Source organism: Cupressus sempervirens, chromosome 3 (genome assembly GCF_028749045.1).
Source record: "Cupressus sempervirens isolate cs-2001-9-10 chromosome 3, ASM2874904v1, whole genome shotgun sequence".
Lineage (NCBI taxonomy): Eukaryota > Viridiplantae > Streptophyta > Pinopsida > Cupressales > Cupressaceae > Cupressus > Cupressus sempervirens.
The window spans coordinates 222,908,585-222,928,575 of NC_143120.1; the positions used below are offsets into that span (position 1 = coordinate 222,908,585).

Sequence of the window (19,991 nt, forward strand, 5' to 3'; positions counted from 1 at the left end):
GATATACCTGCAACTTCATGCTCTACTTGCCTTAAGCAGCCCCACAAAATCAAGTACCCATCTTTCGAACAACTCTTGTGCATTGGAGGGGTCTAGAGCATAGGAACACGAAGACGCGCCCCCCTCTCTTTTGCCCCAGGTCTTGGAGACGGGGATGCACCAAGGACTTGGAGATTATGTCTCCCCGTCCCTAGTAATGCCACCGAATTCTGCCACCTCCACTGAGGATGGGGAGATACCCCAATGTTGACTATTTGTTGATTTGACCATTTATGTTCAATGTTCGATATTCCAATTCAATGCAATGTTCCAAGTATTTACTCTTTTAGCTCTTTAAATCTTATATTGCAATACATCTTTTCATAACTAGTACTTTAAGTACTATTGGTACAGTATATACAACCCTCTTGTCCCCGGCACCGTCCCCCTGCTGTCCCCAAATTAAGGCCCCTCTATCCCCCCATCCTGAAAATTTGTTCCCCTTGTTCCACCATCTCCCCGTCCCCTAGGGTGGTGTAACTATGGGTCAAAGGCATGAAGTCTCTCTTCAAGGGCTTCCATGATCTTTGAAATGTATCACAACTTACTACCCATTCTTTTGCATCATTGTAGACTATGGACCACCACAATCCAACCAGTAACACCTTTCGTGTTGTTGTGTTTGGTCCCATGTGTCCTCCTACGAGACCCTCATGTGCCTCCCTTAGTACAGTTGGGATTTCCTCCTCCATAACACATTGGTGAAGGACTTGGTCAGGCCCCATCTTATACAACAATTTGTTAATCAGCTAAAAAGTCTTGCTCCTCAACACCAACTTCATGCATTCACTTTGTTGCATCTCTCACAGAAATTGCCCAATTGAGAGGTATTTCCCAATACTTCTGTACAAGGATGGTAGCACTGCTATCTGGAACAAATGTGCATGTGGAAAGTCATCATTTACTCCTTTGGGTGGCTCTCCTGACTCAGTTCTCGATAAGTGATCGGCGATTTCCTTGGCTCTTCCCAAGTCTTACGATAATAACAAATGTAAATTCTTGCGATAAGAGTAGTCACTCACTTACTCACCCTTGAATAATAGGTTTGTTCATCAAAATACATCAAAGCTTGGTGATCCACATAGAAGACAAATGAAGTCGTCATTAAGTAATGATGAAACTTCTGTACGACATAAACCATTCTGAGGGCTTCCGTCTTCGTCGTACTATAGTTTTTCTCAGCCTTTAACATAAGACTACTTGCAAAATAGATAGGGTTGTCCGATCCATGATCTATTTGTGATAGAGTTACTCAGATTGCGAAGTTTGATTCATCCACATGGACGTGGGATTCCTTGTCTAGGAGTTGGTAAGCAAAAATAGGTGCTCCCACTAGCCTCGACTTGAGTTCTACGAACTCCTCTTGTTCTATTCCCCACATGTAGGGCTCTCCTCTCTAGGTCAACCTATCAAGTGGGTAAGACACTTGAGCAAAGTTTTTGATGAATCGCCTATAGTACCTAATGTGTCCCAAGCATGACTTCACCCTGGTCACATCCATCAGAGGTTCCACCTCTAGAATTATCCACACCTTGTCTAGATCCATCTTCAATCTAGTTTTTCACTCATGTCCCAATAGTTTCCCCTGAAGTACCATGAATCTGCACTTTCTCGGATTAAGTGCCAACCTAGCATGTTGACATCTCTCCATACACTCCCTCAAGGCTGCCAGTTGCTTGTCCTCGACATTAAAAATGGACCAATCATTAAGAAAAGCTTTGAATTTCCCAACCAACATCTTGTTGAAAATGTGCAGGATGATCCTCTTAACCATTGCCAAAGCATTACAAAGTCTGACAGGCATTCAGTTGTATGTGTACACTCTGACTTCCACTATGAAAGTTGTTTTCAACTTATTCTCTTCGATGATGAATATCTGGTTGTGCTAAAAAAATCCATCCATGAATGAATAAATCTCATGTCCTGCCACCTCCTCCAGAATGCTATCCATGAAGGGCATTGGGAACGGATCCTTGATGGTAACTGGATTCAAACATTGGAAGTCAACACATATTCTGATCTAACTAGCATCCTTCTTCAGCCAAATGACGATTGGGGACACTCACTTGCTCGTCTACACCCGAAAGATGATGCATGTATCAAGCACCTTTTAATATCTTCATTCACTCATGCAACATAGTTTTTATTCATCCTACACGAACGCTTGCTTACAGGTACAACCCCTTGCACTAGTGGTCTCCGATGGATGCAAAGTTCAGGTGGACCCCCCTTTAAATCATTATAGGTCCACTCAAATACATCTTTGTACTCCATTCAAATTTTGAACGCAACTACCTTCAGTATGGGATTCCAGTCATCACCCACAAAAATATTCTTCAGATTAATTTCGTCTCCTAAGAGCATTGCCTTAACTGAAGATTTCTCGTACTTTATTGGTTTCTCTTTGTCAAATTGATGCACAAGTGCTTTCATTATTCACATCTCCCCTTTCTTTGTATTTTGTGTACTCCGAAGGGAAGTTAGGCTTTTCCTCCCCTTCATCCACCTGCAACATGTTGCAATAGAACAGTTCATAATCTTCCAATTGTCAAAGGAAGAGTCCATTCAGTAAGTCCAAATCATCGTCGAAACATCCCTCTATTTCCAAAACTCCCTCTTCATTTGGTTCCATCTGTCTCTTCCCTTCATCCATTTCTTCCTCGGATTTGATTCAGATGAAGATGCCATGTCCTTTGTTCACCATTTGCGTGTGTAGCTCAATTGTAAATTTTTTACCTCCTCTCTTCGTTGAGAGGGTATTCCTCTTCCAGTCGTGGTTTACCTTCGCTTGTACTAACCAACCTCTGCCAAGGATAGCATCTTCAGTGGTATCACCACGAAATCTAAGACGAAGGGTTGCATCCCAATCATGTCTCTATGACATTAAGGTCCCAATAGGTTTAATGTCGTGTTGATTGGCACCCACGAGCTGAAATGTTGGTGACCACAATGTAGGGCGCCCTAATCTCCTCCACGTTTCCTCCACCAATACATTGATACTAGAGCCACTGTCCACAATGGTATTTGTCAGAATGGTTCCCAAAATGCCCATTTCTACCACCGTTGGATGTCTTCTAGGGTATAGTGCAAGTAGCATGGGATCCTCTGTAGTCCCAAGGGGATTCTCCTTCACGAGAGAGTTTTGAAGGTTTTTGCCTTCACCATGGATACCCTTCTCTGTCACATCTGACGCCTTCAAGGATGGTGTCACATTTAACAAAGTTGTTCTCAAGTGTGGCATAGCAACCAGAAGTCTTTCAACTTGATGGGGATTTTGGTTTGTAAAACTTGTTGTACGATGTTTCGTTTTGCCTAACCCCTTAGTGAGTTGTTGGTGGTGTCATTTGTCTCCCTTCTTCCCGCCATCATTTCTTTTTCAATGTCTACCTTTGCTTCCCACATTCTCCGTTTTGGGGTCTAGGAAGGTATCCTTCTTTTCCTGTGCTCGAGTGACCGTGAGGACCTCCTCTTCGTTCCCTTTAATGTTAAAAAGATTTACTCCACACTTTAGGCACTTCATGTCGTTGCGGTCTCCGGGACTACACCATCTGCATAGCAACTACGACACTTCCACCCTTGTTCAATCTCTTCCAAAGTGTCCCGGGTGGTTACATGTTTTGCACTTTATCATTGGGCATCCACTCGTATCATACTAGATGATGGAGCCCTATTTTTTGGCAAAAATCAAGGCCTCCATTTATGATGTTGGAGGCTTAAAAAAAGATAATTACTGATGTCAATGTTAAGTGTTAGAATTTGCACCCATTACTGAACTCAAAGAGTTTACAATCCTGACTTAGCATGGGAATCACTTCACTATGTGGGACATGCAAATAAAGTGAAACCTCCAGGTTCTAGGCCGGCTCCTATTCAATATTTCAGTGAAATCTCTATGAACTTAATTTAAACTTGCAAAGAAAAGGAGAGAAATTGCTGAAAGTAAACCTAAAACCTATAGCCTAAATTAAAAAAAAGGAGATACACCAAAAGTGATGATGGAAATTCAGATACACTTGATGGAGAGGATTACGCAACTATTTGAAGTGCAAGCAAAACACATCTTCCTGTAAAGATTTGCATAAATAATTTATAATAAGGTTTTAAGAATGAATTAGTAAAAGGAGGAATATCGACACCTCTCTTTAACCAATTTCATTTTTAAAGACACAAATTATAACCTGCAAATAAACTTACTCTCCTACAACTAGGTGCTGGAATGAGATAGAATAGCAAAGAATTATGACAATTCTCAAGTTATTCTATCAAATCACTCAGATACACACACAGAAATGCAGGAAGAAAGAAGGCTTAACAGTTAACACAAAATAGCATAAACACACTTGCTATCACCTACATTGTATTTCCAAAAATGAATTACAGATTCTGGAGAATAAAGTCTAGGACTTAGAAAGTAGTCACAAAACCTCTATGCATAAAATTAGAACTGTTGAAATGAGTACAAAATACTCACTAAATACAACCTCAGACCCCTTGGGTCGAATGCAGAAAGATAGCATAAAAACAAGGACCCAATAACTCACAAAATTAAGTCCTACCCCTAGGAAAACTCCACTACCTCATAGAGAACCCAATGACTCACTCCAAACTCTTCTAAAAATGCTCTAATAGTCAACAAATATCTTTCAACTGTCAGGGCAAAGCCAAATTCGACCCCAGAAGCCTATATTCCCTCCTAGAAGAATTCCTAGTGTTTGCAAAATAACTTCCAATTAAGACCATGACATATGGAATTAATCTAGTCACTTTCTTTTTGCCAAAAAAAAAAGAAGGAAAATTCTTTAAATGATTTATAGTTTCATCATTTAAAGATTCCCTTTACAATGTTAGATTATGCAAAAAGAAAATAAGACAAAAAATCTTCTTGTATTTGCATTTAAATGAACAAAAACATTAAAATGATTAATCATTTTAATATTTTGTCTTAAATAAAACCATATGCAAATAATACAAACCCTTATAAAACCCTTAAAGGAACTTAAAATGCAAACATAAAACCCCCCACAATCCATATTCATGGTAAAAAAAATGAAAGGGATTAAAATCCCATTATCTGACCCATGGACTCCAAACCATAACAATATGAAAAAGGCATAGAAACTATTTGAATACCCTAAAATTGGTCTTTTCTTTCATTTTTTGCATTCTGGAAACTTCGAGAGCAAGGAGGGTTTCTTGGTGAACAGCCACCATGAAATTTTTTTTCTGGAGTCTGTTGCATGATTTCCTTCACCCACCACAGGAAAGATTTGCAAGTGTTTGAGCTGCCACCGAGCTTGAAGGTAAACTTGCTGGTTCCTTTTACTATGAGCATAGAAGATACTTCATAGTATTTTAATTGTTTGTTGTTCAAGTATTTTGGAAATTTCGTTGTTTTGAAACTGGGTATTGAGGTTTCTGTTATTGTTTGCTGCCATCATTGTGCTTTAACTGCTGCTCACAATATCATTTGCTGCTGAAGAACTTAAGTGATTCTCTTCCTTACACCATGAGAAATACACTGAAGGTGTTTATTGTTAGTTTTTTCCTTCTGGGTTTTCGCTGGCTGGAACATCTCAAACTTCAGGGTTTGTTGTTTTCTCCTTTGCCGAAAATGTTTGCCATCACTGGGTTTTCTGTATACGCCACCGTACCATTGATGTATTTGAGATACCTTGCCGTTTTGAGGTTGCTAGGTTTTGCCATAATATTATTTGCGCCATGTATGCTTGGTGGTCTCTTCTTTTTAATGGCAATTCAAAACCCTTCACTTCGCTGGAATTATGAACTTGAGGGGTTTTTTTTTTTTTTTTGTACTGTTCGGTTTTGACTGGTTCTTATTTGCTCAAGCTTCAAATAACTTATATCTGCTGTTAAAATCTTCCAATATCTTGTTCATGGCACGAGATATATACTGGTTTTTAGCTTTGTCACCTGAGATTTGTCCCATTTGCAATTTTAGAAGATTGGCAAGTAACTTAAAAATATGAGAGCTTTAATCAAATCATAATTTACAATCCTCGGGCCCAACAAGGTTAATATACTGAGTATTGTTTGACTGTAATGACTTGCAGATGACATGATACAATTATTCTGGCTATCTCCATCTTCATCCCGAGTTTCCAAACTATCAAGATCCTTTTTCATGATTACATTCTTTTCATACACCATTTGGCTTATTTGGCTTTTATCTGATAGCCGTTAAAACATATTGCTGCTGAAAGTTTACCATCTATAAATTGTAGATTTTACTGTCATGTGGTATAGCTTATTACTTCCTCGCACTTACTTTTTGTCATGGAGGTAGAATGCCAGCATTTTCCACTTCAAAAACTCCTTCACTTGATTTTCAAGAATAAGAAAACAAAAGTTCCTTAGAGGAGTAATCCGCATTGGTGATTAAATGGTTACATTGACAAAAATCAATTTCTTTGATGTTGTTGAGATCCATCATGTCAAGTAAATAATCTGATCCCTCAAGTGCCCTTGACCATTACCTGTTAGTATCAAGCTGCTCAACATCACTTAGAATTCTTGCTGGGTCTTCATTACAAGCCACCAATCTCTCTGGCTCGGTTATTACTGACAGAATATAGAGCTGTCTGTGTTCAAGCTCTGCAACACTAATGTGTTCCTTTGATGACTCTCATGAGCTCCAATTTCCATTCAACATTTTGCCTCTGTTTTATCTTTACCTTTACATGCTCAGGATCATTTTCTTGCAGCTGACAAGGGTGCATGTTCATAGATGCACTTTTAAAGAAAGTTTTCACTATCCCCTGTTTGATACTTGTATGGTCTCTTCATTTGGACTAAGTTACCGGTACAAGTACGGGCACGGATACGGATACATGGGTACGGCAATTTTTTGGGAAGTGGGTTTGGGTACGTCTGGATACGTCTGTACAAATAACATATAAAAATCATAAATATATATATATACATATGCATTTGTACAACTTGAAAACAAAACTAAAAGCATATAAAATTAAAAAATCATAAATATATATTTTATATCTGTGCATGTATACAGGCTTACAGCTTGAAAAGTAGAAACAAGACTGCCATAAATATTGCAGTAACAGATTTATAATGATTTCCTGTAACTTTAAGTCTAGTTTCATATCAATTTGTCAATTGATATGTCAAAAATTGAATGTTTTGATAGATATATCATATATGATTATATCCATATCGAATTCATTGTGCATTGGTTAAACAGTAAACTGTCAAAATATTACAATTAGACTGATTAGACTGATTAGTAATCAGCATCATATGGGTCATCAAGAAAATCAAGATCAGTGGAACCACATGCAGCCCCAGTTTCACTTCCACAGCTAGAAGCATGTTGGCTATTTGTCTCCACAGAGGGTAAAGATGGTGCATTAACTGAAAAATCTAAATCTGTTCTCTCAGGATCTACATCCCACAACATTGTGCCCCCTTCCTTGTACTGACTTTTTTATCAGTAAGAAGGCGCAAGTTGGAATGCACATAAACCAATTCTTCTGCCTTACTTGCTGCCAATCGATTGCGTTTCACTGAGTGAATAAAGGAGTATGTACTCCAATTTCTCTCAGCTGAAGAAGAACTAGCAACCTATTGAAAATTTGTCACAATGTTAGAGAGTTGCAACTATAAAAATAACTTTATTTCTGACATTAACAGACTAATAATGTTAGAGAGTTGGAACAAAAATTAAGAAACATGCTTGTGATAGAAGTTTGATTGCAAGAGTTTGAAGGTGTGGTGATGTATGGCCATTAAGGTACCACCAAGCATGAGCATCCTTCGTGTACTTGTCACGGATAGCAGCAACACTTTGACCGTCAGAGGATACAAAATTAACAAACTCAGTTGTAACTAAATCCTCCATTGCATGATCACGAAAGAGTTTACTGAGTGCTGTCCTACATCCATCACTTACTTCTCCATCTCTGTATGGTGGTACCCTTGTTGGCTGAGAAAGAATTTCATCACTATAATATTTTGGAGTCAATGCAAATGCAAGAAGATGTAATGGGGTGGTCATTTTGTTTCACCGTTCAACACAAATTGACTTAACTTCTTTGAAGAAAGTTTCTTCAGGATCTTTCTCTTTTTTATTGATGACGTCCCTCATTAACTCAATCATTAAGTCAATGCCATCGTATACCATTCCCAAACATGGGTGATCCATGTCAGCAAAACGGATCATGCTCATGATGGGCTCGGTGAAACTAAGAAGATATTCCACTCTTTCCCACCATGTGTCTTCTAGGATCATTTTCTTTACATTTGTTGCCCTTTCTGTATTGGATTGCCTCCATTGAATCCAACCTTGACCAATAACCATGCCAGCAAGTGCCTCTCGCACCAACTCAAGTCGCCTCAAGACAATTGTGTTTGATGTAAATCGAGTCTCAGCAACCTATTCAAGAATTAAAAATCATAATTAAATTATGAAGAAATCATTATCAAATTTAAAAAGTAAATTCATATTAGTGGTGAATATAGAATTGAAAATTTGAAGTGTTTCAATTACCTTCAGCAATTCCAACTCTGAAAATGATCTAAAAATGGCTTGTGACATGTTATGGTTTGTGATGAACATCTGAATCTCTTCAGCCTCAGCATAGATTTGTTTGATCCAATCTATTTTCCTACCCAACTTTTGTAGCATTAGGTTGAGAGAGTGGATAGCGCAAGGTGTCCAATAGATGTGATCAAAACGTCTCAATCAACAAACCTGCAGCCTGACAATTCTTTGCATTGTCTATAATAACTTGGACAACATTTTCAGGACCCACATCTTGGATGCATTTTATAAGGATATCAACAATAAATTGTGCATCCTTCACCTATCCCTCACAATCCACAGCCTTTAGAAACATTGCCCCTTTTGGGCACACTGCAATCACATTTATCAATGGCCGATTTTTGGTATCCTTCCACCGATCAGAGATAATTGACACACCTGTTTGTTTCCATGAATTTCTAATGGGAGCCAATGCATTGTTTATGTTTTTGACCTCACTTGCTAGTAAGGTGGTGCGTACCTTCTCATAACCTGGCCCTATCCACCCTTGCGGAGCATCATTTGTTTTTCTCAACATATCCTGCCAATATGGTGAGCGCACAACATTGAATGCCAAACCATTTGCATAGATACATCTTCCAACAGCTTCATCTGCAATCTCCCTAGCATCATTTTGGAATGCTCTCTCCAATGGTCCCTTACTTCTCTTCTCAGTAACAAGTTCTTCTTCAATTCTGCCCAAGAACGGGTGGTTCTCTACTATGATATCAGGAAAGTCACTATGAGATGGAGAAGGTGGGGGCCTTGAACTACTTCCTTTTCGTTTCAACAAAGGATGGTTTGTGGCACGTCCGACTCTTGCATCTGCTTCCTCTTGCTCTTGAATGAATCCTGCTATTTGTTGAGGTGGCAATCCATTTGCATCCGATCCTTCGCATGCTTTGATACCCATTTGGGGAATGGCACATAAATGGGCTTTCACATGGCTATAGGAGCTAGTTTTCTCCACATGGCATAAATTGCATTCCCAAACAAATGTTCCACCTCCTTTTACTTGACTTTTCATTGTGACATATTTCCATAATGGTGAATTGGGATCGGTCTTGAATTTGGGTCGAGCAATAGAAGAAGCTGACATTGTCCTGTTTACAAGAGCCAACAAGTTAAAAATAAAAAATGTTATTAAATAATTAAATAATAGTAAATACAATATTAAATATAAAAATAAACAAATTCAATTTCTATTTGAACATTTTATATATATATATATATATTATAAGAAATATTTATAATTACAATTTATAACAAATATTATAATTTATTATATAAATATTAAATTAATAAACAATAAAATAAAAAATACATTATTAACATTTATTATTTAATACTCTAGACATTATATAATATAATATTTATTCAATATTTAAATAATATTTAAATATTGCTTGACATTAAAAAATTACAATTTAAAATTTAAATATTATATGATATATACAATTTTTAAAAAACTTGAAAAACCTTTTATATTATTGAAGTTATAATTTATAAACTATATATAGTATTTAAAATTTAAAAGTGTATAACTTCAAATAAATTTAAAAAAAATAAAAATAAACATAAACATATGAAAAAACTCAACAATAAATTAATATTATAAACTTACAATATGAATAAAACTATACATAAAACTTTGTTTAGAAGTTTGTAACTTTAAATAAATTTTAAAAAATTAAAATAAACATTCACGAATTTACCTAGTTAAGCCAAACGCAGACTCCCGCTCCGTCGTCCCTGTTGCAAGTCTCCGTCGTCGTCCAGCTACAGGTCTCAAGTTGGTGTCAGTTTACTATTGGCGTTGCTTTCCAGTTGCTGTCAATTTCGAGCGCGATGGATGTTTTTCCTACAAAGTGCAAACTTTTGTTTTGTTCTGCGCAGCGGATGTTTGTTCCGTTCACTTTAGGGTTTTTACCCTAGTAAAAACGCGTTGAAGACTAACAAAAATCAAACACCGACCCTAAATATCTTAGTCAAACTGCCACGTTACCATTCAAATCACCACGTCATCCAAAAAAATCAGATTCATTGCAAATACGTATAAATCGAACCCTGTTCGATTCGACGGGGTATTTTGGACGTATCTGATTCCAATACGTATCGTACCCGTATGTGAAGGCAAAAGGGGAAGTATCGGTAACATAGCATTTGGATGCTCACCTGTGACAGTATAGCATCTTGACCATCTTCACATCACAATTTTTTGTCCTCCTTGCATCCTTGAAAGACTTGTGTGGCTCATCATTAGCATTTAGTTTAGTTGATCTTTTGACAAGAATTCTTATCTCGAGATACTTTACCCATAGCTTTGGCATTATAATGAGTCACTGTACCTATCCATTTTTAAAAATGGATCTGCATTTTGAGGTTCTTGAAGATCATTTTTTGCACTTTGCTTATGTAGCTTTTGCATAAAAAACCCCTCAACTTTCAGCATTGTTTGAGGTATTTTCTGTCGGTTATCTTTCATGCTTTCCTGCAGTAAGTTATGCATTTGAAACAGTATCAATCATTGTTTCTTTGCTGTAATCTTTTGTATCCTGTAGCATATCATTTATGAGGTTCGAGCATGGGCTCGTGACACCCACAAATGACTTTTACTTCTTTGAAAAACCTACTGCAAAATATCTTTCAGCATTGCATTTAATATAGCTTACTTTCTTTTGTAACGAAATGCATCAACAGATAGAATATGTGTAGTAGTAGAGATATTCAGTCATTGCTTACATCCTTCGGGATCTAATATCATTTTCCTTCATTTTTTGCAGCTGCTGAAGAATGCAAAGCTTGGAGTTGGATGACGAACACGCCAGGGAATCCATAACCAATCAAAGCAGAAGGCAATGACTGGTTATCTCTACCCTCATTTCTTTCCTTTGAACATATTTATCTGTTTGTGTATTCCTTTATGAAAGAAAGTTAGTATAGTAAGCTATACTCACGGCTTGTGTGAGATCTTTTTCCTTTTAGCATTTCAATTCATTTCACTCTTTTGTAAACATCAGTTGTATATTTGAAAATGAATAATACAAGGACATTTCTATTTTTTTGTGAAATGAATGGCACTTATGTACTTTCCTTGTCTGAATACTTAAATTTTACACATGCAAAATTTTAGTAACAGTCAAATGATCTCATAAATGAATACGAGCCAGTGAAGATCAATATATACACATAGGAACGAGAATGAGCAATGGAAATAAGCTTATGATTTAATTATAAAGCAATTATTCTATGCCCACTGTCATGAAGGTTTCAAGTTTGACTGTTGTATATGGATGACCCATCACAGGCTTCTTGGCCTACAGAAGTAGTCTTGCTCAATAGTCATCAGTTCTACAGATTTGGAAGTCTGCCATGAAATCAGAGACAGAGGAGAAATATCGTCATTATGTGAACACTTTGACACAGCACTTACTAACATAACCAAATACTGAATCAGATGGACATTGCACTCACTCAATCTGATGATTTGCAAGCCCAACATCAAGCAGTTGCTACAAAGATAAAAAACCTTGCATGATGCTTGTGAAAGACTAGCAACGGAGATGAATGTTTTGGGAAATTTACAAGCAAAGATAATACACTAATGGAAGTCTAACTGTTATCAAAATTAAAGATTGCAACACCATGTCAAAATGGACTTGTCATAGAAGCCAATCCAAGGATCTGCAAAGCCATACACAGATGTCCCAAGGTACCTCAATGATTCAAACCTCATGCACGTCATCACTAAGAGGAAACAAATGCTGCACCTTTAGAAGGAGGAAACTTATGGATAATCGTGAGCATCATTAGAATCTAAATGACTGTACATGAAATGTTGAAACGTTAATTCTGTGGCAGACAAGAATGGTTATTGTCATCCAATACTGATTTGACTAATAATTCTGGGTATAATTTCAATAGACTCTTAGTTTGATTCTTGAGTTACCAATCCTAGATTTTGTAACACCTCAAGTCCAAACCAAGTTGCTGCTTGTCTTGTCAACACTTAGGGCATGACAATTCATGAATATTAATAAGTGGAGTAGAAAAATGGCAAATAAGTTAGAAAGTGGAGACATTTAATCAATGCTTCGCAAATACTTGCTCAAAAGAAGCTCCTCTCTTTTGTTGTCATGTCACTGTCACTAAAAAGCAGAACAATTCAGAATATATCAGCAATTAAGGAGATCAAGAAATCAAGCCCTCAAGCAGTCATCTCAAGAAACATCAATCTTTACATTAGAGAAAAGCATCATCCAACGATAAATAAAGAGATCAGACTTCCAAGGAAAACACATTGAGGCAGAAAAATAAGAGAATAAAACAGTGTCAAGCAATCAAGCATATAGATCAGATCAGGAATCTCTACATTGCAGCCATTAGCAATCTTATCTAATTGCAATATGCATAAGATAAATGCTTGGTGTATGCTTTATGAAGATATTATCTAACATGTAATTCCTTATATGTGTGTCATAGATAATAATAAAGTAAATTACATATTCTAGAATATTACCCCAATGAATAATCATGAAGAGGATAAGAAAATGGATGAGGGGAAGAAGACAGAGATGACAATTTAGGTAGAATATCCTGTGATGGATGCCCAATGTGCCTACCACTTGGGGCCAAGAGGGTGAGTGTTTATATATACTCCTGTAGAGTACTAGATTAATTACTATGCAGACTAAACAGAGACATTATTTGCAAAACATAACAAATAATAACTGAACAAAATAATCGTCAACACAATAGAGTCTCAGAGAGATATTACGTTTATTGCCACATGCAATGCATACAAAATTGGAACTAGTTCCACATACACAAAATGACTGCCATAAATACTACTCAGTGGTTGGCTAAGTCTGTCAACTACCAACAACTGCCAACAACTACCTATCAAGAAGAAATGGCATTACATCACTGACAAACCATTACCTAATTTACACGCATTTATTTATGAACACGGCAAAACTGCCGACTATTGTCTGCTATTGGGTTTAGGAGGATTTCTAGGCGCCATATTGGAATTTCATTTCCAACCTCCACCAATGTTTGATTTTGGAGGATGACAAAGGAGACATGAGTAAGGAATGCAGATTCAAGCACCCCACTAAGTATACCAATCCATGACAGATTTCCATTGTGCCTGCTTGGGGCCAAAAGGGTGATTGTCTTCTCATGGGCTAGTGTGAGGGCTTCAGACCAACCTACAATGCTCTATCATAAGAGGATGAATGAGAAAATACGAATAGGGAGTGCAAATATAAGCATCCCACTGGGTAGACAACTCATGCTAGATGTCCCCTGGGCCTACCATTTGGGGCCGAGAAGGTGAGTGTCTCCTCTTGGGCTTGGTGAAAAGATTTGCTTTGGGCCAAACTTATCATGCTCCCACATTCAAACTCTATTGTGCTTGAATACTAAAAATGAATAAAGATGTGATATGACGTATCTATTGTCTTACAATAATTATATGATTTTGTACTCAAATATGTGATTACTATACCTAATGGAAAAAATTGATATGTGTGTGTGTATGGTGGCAGGACTTAAATGAGGGTTTACCTTGTTAAAAGACATTTTAAATGGTAAGTTTATACCTCTGACTATCTTACAGTTCTTATTTGAAAGGAATTTGTGATTTCAGGGCAAGATTTAGAACAATCCAAAAAAGGGGACATTACATTTCATTACTTTTTGGGTACAAGCGTGTCCAAGCATAGTCATTTCAGGTCATTAAAGACAGTTTAATCAACCTTTTGACCTTAAAAAAGGTGTCTGCAGACATAAAACAGCCAAGCCACTGGGTGTCCTACCTCCTAAAACAACTGTCTCTCATCTTGTTGCATTTGACCATTCATGTACCAAGATATTTGACAAATGACTAAGAAATTGTAGTCTAGGGCCTCATCACATTTCTCAGTGTATGAAACTGTAATAAGGCTTAATGATGTGTCACAGGAAAACTAGCTAACTATCATATCTCTGGCTTTCAGGACAATCGCTTAAAACTAATTTTCCGAAGAAAGGTACATTTTCTATCATACTACATATAAAACATTAGAACACACATCATGGTCCCTTCCCATTGTCCAACCAAACAACATTGTTGCAACAAAAATGAACAACAGGATCAATCAGTAACTACAAAGGTTGGCCATTTGTGCTCCCACCCTCCTTTTGTTTTCTCAAAACACAATGAAGCTTTCCTTTTGTTTCCTTGGGATGCAGTGAATAAAGTGGTCTAATAAAGAGAGATGCAGGGTTAGATAGGTTTCAGCTCAAGAGAGTGTCTACCTCCCAATCACTCTACCCTTGCAAATCGGCTGCATAATCATCATTTAGTACTGCATTCACAAGGGATGACATGAACATGTAGAGTTAATTCAACTCATCGCTTTGCTTCCTACAATTACAAGATCAGGTCAACATTTTGTTTGTTATTGTTATCAAAGAAGCAAAAGTAATCACATTTCTTACCAAAATTATGTAATTTGTGTACATGTAAAATGCAAGAGGTAGCCAAGTACCAACCAAGCAATTTACAATATATATATTCACTAAACTCTGAAGTTCGCATGCTGATGAAATCGCTTATGGAAGGTCTTTAAATTCTAATTTCCATCAATCAACAACATATGAATGTGACGCCAATTAAAGGGGTGCTTACTATGTTAGACATAGGAAATAGGTAAGATTAACATTGTATTTATCAGTTAGACGGTAATACAACCATAACCATACAAAAAATTGTCATGTGAGAATTAGGTAAGGAAAAGAGGTTATGTTTATGGCCACCTTATGCCCATTCATGTAATTTGCACACAATATTTGTTTGAAAAGCCTCAAGCCTGAAAACATTCTAGTAACTAGAATGCTGTTCTTAGACAAAGTGGAGTTTGTTCGCATAACCACCTACAACCAGCTTATTTATACAGTTGTAACATATGACTATTATTATTATATAGCTCTAATTAATATCTTATATAGACATATTTAGGTGGTATGCTCCACATTATTATCTATTAAGTATACCTGGATATGATGTAATATTTCCAACATTCACTACCCACCCATTTCCTACTACATCATGTTCCAGACAGGAGCAGGAACAATGGCAGTTGGACTGTTACAAACACAACAGCCTAAATAACTCTTATCACTTGATAAGAATTTATGGATTAGGGCGCATACTAGAATTCATGTCCCGTGATAATATCAGTCGGTACGGATCCTTGCTGATGAATTAAATTTATCTTGTGAGTTGAGAAAACTTGCTATCCATAATACTGCATTTCTCTTTTGAATTGAGATGCACTCCCTGTCCACAAGAACATAGACTCCACTTGTGACTCAAGACATGCATAAGTACAAATATAAGATTTATTTCAAAGAATGTATTCCTCAACAGGAGCAATCATTATCATGGAATGGAGCAGACTCTCTTCCACTCTTCTTGCTGTGGTCTGAACACTGCCTTGATGACTTCATCACGTGATCTCCATACAATTTTCCCATCTTCTCCGTGAAAAAAAAATTGGTGTCTCCCTCTTTGTGGACTGTTATTATGCAATATATTTCTAGAACAGGTAAACTTCTGTTTAGATTTCTTGAAAGAGGAAGGCACAGCTAAAGTAGCATGTCATCCTGTCTCATTTTTATCTTTTTACTGCTGGCAGTTGCAGATACAGATCAAGGGCAGAGTTGACATAAATTAGAACACCAAACAAAAGAAAATGTACAGATCGCCATATTACAAAAAGGTGACAAGTATCTAGATTAAATTACAACTCCAGGTCACAACTTAAACTGTTTACTGAAAAACAAACAACTATTAGTATTCTAGAAACCTGATGAACATTTTAAGTGGCATGCTCCACATTATTATACTTAACTATGATGTAGTATTCCAGCAGTATTTAACATCAAAGCATTTCCTCTAAATTATTCTCATTCATTGAATGTATGCATGCACACTGTGACTTCCAAACATAGTACCAGAACCTTTCTCACTACCCACTCAGGTTTGTTAGTTCCATTAATGTGGGTTCCCTGATTTGCTCATTAGCATTTTTGTACATTTTTGCAAATTGTGAATGCCTTCAGATATTGTGAATTACGTGTCCTGGTGGAAATGATTATAACCCTATTTTAAGGAAAGAATAATTGGGAAAACTGAAATACCCTTAAGCTATCGTAGAAAGGAAGATGACCAGTTCATTGTTTCTTGGTGCAGGTAAGGGATCTAAATCAAATTATTAAATATTCTATATTCTTGAAAGAGTACAAAATCTGCAAAACATCATCAATCAAGCCTTGATATTCTACACTTTTCTTTTATCTTGCATCTTCAACAAGGATGGACATAAAGCACCTTCGCAGAATATAGAAGTAACTAGCTTAAACTCTGAGAATAGGATGAGTAGCACAAAGATTGGTAATGTGCATGCTGCATACCTAAATGTAGCATTTGAACAAAATCTATGTATAGCCGTTACTTTGTACTTTAAGCTCTAACTCTATGTCTCATGTTTGAGATTCTATAGCATAGGCAAAGGCATGGCGAGGAGGAGGTGAATCGCAAATAAATAACAAAGGTTTTTCGTACCTAGTCAATATGGTAATCTAAATCCATCTCTATGCAACCAAACCTAATTTCATTTTAAACAACCATAAGCGATATTCCCGTCTGTAGCAGAAGTATTCCCCTCCCTGGATTTGCAGGTGCAATCCACTTTAGGAAATGTGCAGTTACCCTCATCAATCTAGATTTTGTGTAAGCTTTTTGTATAAGGCTGCATATACACGATAGTTCTTTACTGAGAATTAAGTGGGATTGCACAGAAATCACATCTTGACAACGGAAATTGCAAGAGTGATGTGGAGCAACTGTCAAACAGCATTAACTTTCAACCCTAAGACGAGTCTACTTGGATGTTGATATGAACTTCGACACCAAGTGTCCTCAAGAAATTACAATCCCAAATTCAATTTCCTTTCCAAATACCAAACTCATCTCAGAAGTCAAAGCTGCAACTCCATTTCATGATTCCATAAAAGTTACCGTTAACAAAATTCACAGAGCCCACCCTACAAAGCAACCAAACTTTTGTGATCTACATAATCAAAGGAAATTACAGACGGGAAATCATGCACTCACTCATTCAAAACCATCAAGTGAGAAGATGATCGGTGCCTCGTATTGGTGAGATATCCAGCAGCATTGATCTAGGTAAGGTAATATTAAGTTACGTTTACATCGAACCAAGCTAGAATGGAAAATCGAAAAATGAACAAAATGTGTAGTATGAGATGTTTTGGCTTACCGGCTCGCTCCCTCCGCAGTACATATAATACTTATTCTCCTCTCCTCGATTTCCAGAGCAGACCAGGAAATAATAGCGACAAACCAATGAGAGAAAGTGGGACACACTTATGGCATCTATTCCTCTTATATTTCTATTACAAATGGCCAAAATGGAAGTAACCTAGTATAGAATAAGTAATTTGCCCTTCATCATTGAACCCGCTCGACTGAACTGAAACTCAAAATGCTTCAATTTTAGTGCTCAACCAATGGTAAGACCCTACCTTTAAGCGGCAAATGGGTCAAGTTTGGGGTCCTTCATGATAGGAATATTTGCGTGATTATCAGGTTTAATTCTCATCAAAAACGGTCATAGGCCTTCACACCCTCCTCATCACCCTATCCATATTCAAATTTCAAACCCCTTTGTGCTCAAAAGGAATTTAGAAAGCTCGTGAGAAAGTTGAATCTTAATAATAAAATGGATAGAATATGGTTAGGAGGTTCTTTTCATTGTCACCTAATGTGTTAAAGGTGCAAGGATCTCATTTTTATTATTCATATTCAAGAATGTCAAATTAGAAGCTTTATTGGTCAGGATTTATCATCCAATTTATCAATAATGTTGATTTAGATGTTTCATTTGTCTACTAAAGATTATAATATCAATTATATATATAATTTTATCTGCTTTATTGAGATATTTAGTATGTTCACTTACAAATGAGAGCAAGTTTAGCAAATTAATAGAATCTAGAAAATTATTATACAATCTAAGAAGCCTTACTATCTTTGGTGTTGTCTAAGAAAGCTTGTCATTAAGTAGATATTATTATATTGACATTAGTAGTCCTATATATGCTTATTTTGACAAACCATAGACTTTTAAATGACTTTGTCAAATGTGCCAAAGAGCTTAAGACGATTACATATAGCTCCACAACCTCTTCTCTGGTCTCACCATAAATTTGTTTCCTGAAAAATTGTTCTTTTTGAATTTTTTGCTTATTGGTCCCAAATGTATGAGTAAATGTGGAGAGTGGTTCAAAGTACTATTGAGAAATATACATGTTCTAATATTGTAGTTGGAAATTCAATCTCTACTCAAAAAATCAATAAATGGATGAGATGCCAAGCTTGGACTACTACAACATGGTAATCTTAAACTTATATGGAAATCCAAAATTAAGTTCTCTTAATGTGGAAAAACCATGCTTAGATCCTTCATCTTTATGATGTTAAATATTACATATTTATACCATGTTTATCAAAACATCCTTATTTGAACTTATAACATCAATTATAAACAAAGCATCATAACATTAACAATATCATAAGATAGCAATATACAGGCATAAATTGGAAATGTAAGAACACCACAAGACATAGACTTGACATGCAAAAACCCTTATAGGAAAAACTCTGCCAAGAAGAGAGATCAAGTATGCATTAGTGATGAAAAATTGTGATCACAATACATTCAGTTATATTCTCCTTTTCTCCTCCAATGTGGAGGCATACATGTAAACAATCTCCATATGCCTCCACATGTTTGTGTTCCTATAAAATAGCTCTACATTCAACTATTCCTCGTACTTTCTAGATTCGAAGAACTTTTTATATAGAATGACAAGAGCTCTAAAACCTCCAATAAAACATCAAGAGAATACTCTTCTTTCCAAACATTCCTAAACCTTGAATTTATTTTCATGAAATGGTAAAGGGCACCAATTTTGGGTCCATATGTACAAACATGGGACATAAACTTGTTAAAATTATGGTTTTTGTTGCACAAAAGATTGACCTATTTATGCTTGTTATAGACACTAACTTGTAAAATCTATATGAGGTGGTTAGTCCCTTGTCATGGTTAGTCCCTCGTCATGAACCCCAATGGCAGCATTGACCATTTTGCCAATAATTCTCCCCTCACTGTTACACAAGGGGATTCAAGCATGTGACCAAGCTCTAATACGACTTGTTACAAGTGTAGATGTCATTACACCAAAAGATTGACTTACCAATGCTTGATACAACCATTATACTTATAGAATCCATAAGATGTAGTTAGTCCCTTGTATA

General features: G+C 36.5%; 1 protein-coding gene across 3 annotated transcripts in view; it reads right to left on the reverse strand.

The window, feature by feature from the left end:
- The window catches only part of LOC149565638 (protein BASIC PENTACYSTEINE5-like), a 31,862-nt gene extending 13,542 nt beyond the window's left edge, over positions 1-18,320 (reverse strand). The window contains exons 1-3 of one of the 3 annotated variants that reach the window (XM_089819149.1): positions 17,929-18,320; positions 17,763-17,830; positions 5,170-6,937 (exon numbers count right to left, since the gene is read on the reverse strand). Coding sequence is in view for 1 of the 3 variants with exons in the window: in XM_089819148.1 (XP_089675274.1) it covers positions 17,763-17,766 (4 nt within the window). In the remaining 2 variants the exon portion in view is untranslated. The remainder of the gene's footprint in view (positions 1-5,169; positions 6,938-17,762; positions 17,831-17,928) is intronic. The other 2 variants (XM_089819148.1, XM_089819150.1) reach the window with 2 other exon arrangements.
- Positions 18,321-19,991: the final 1,671 nt, after the last annotated feature.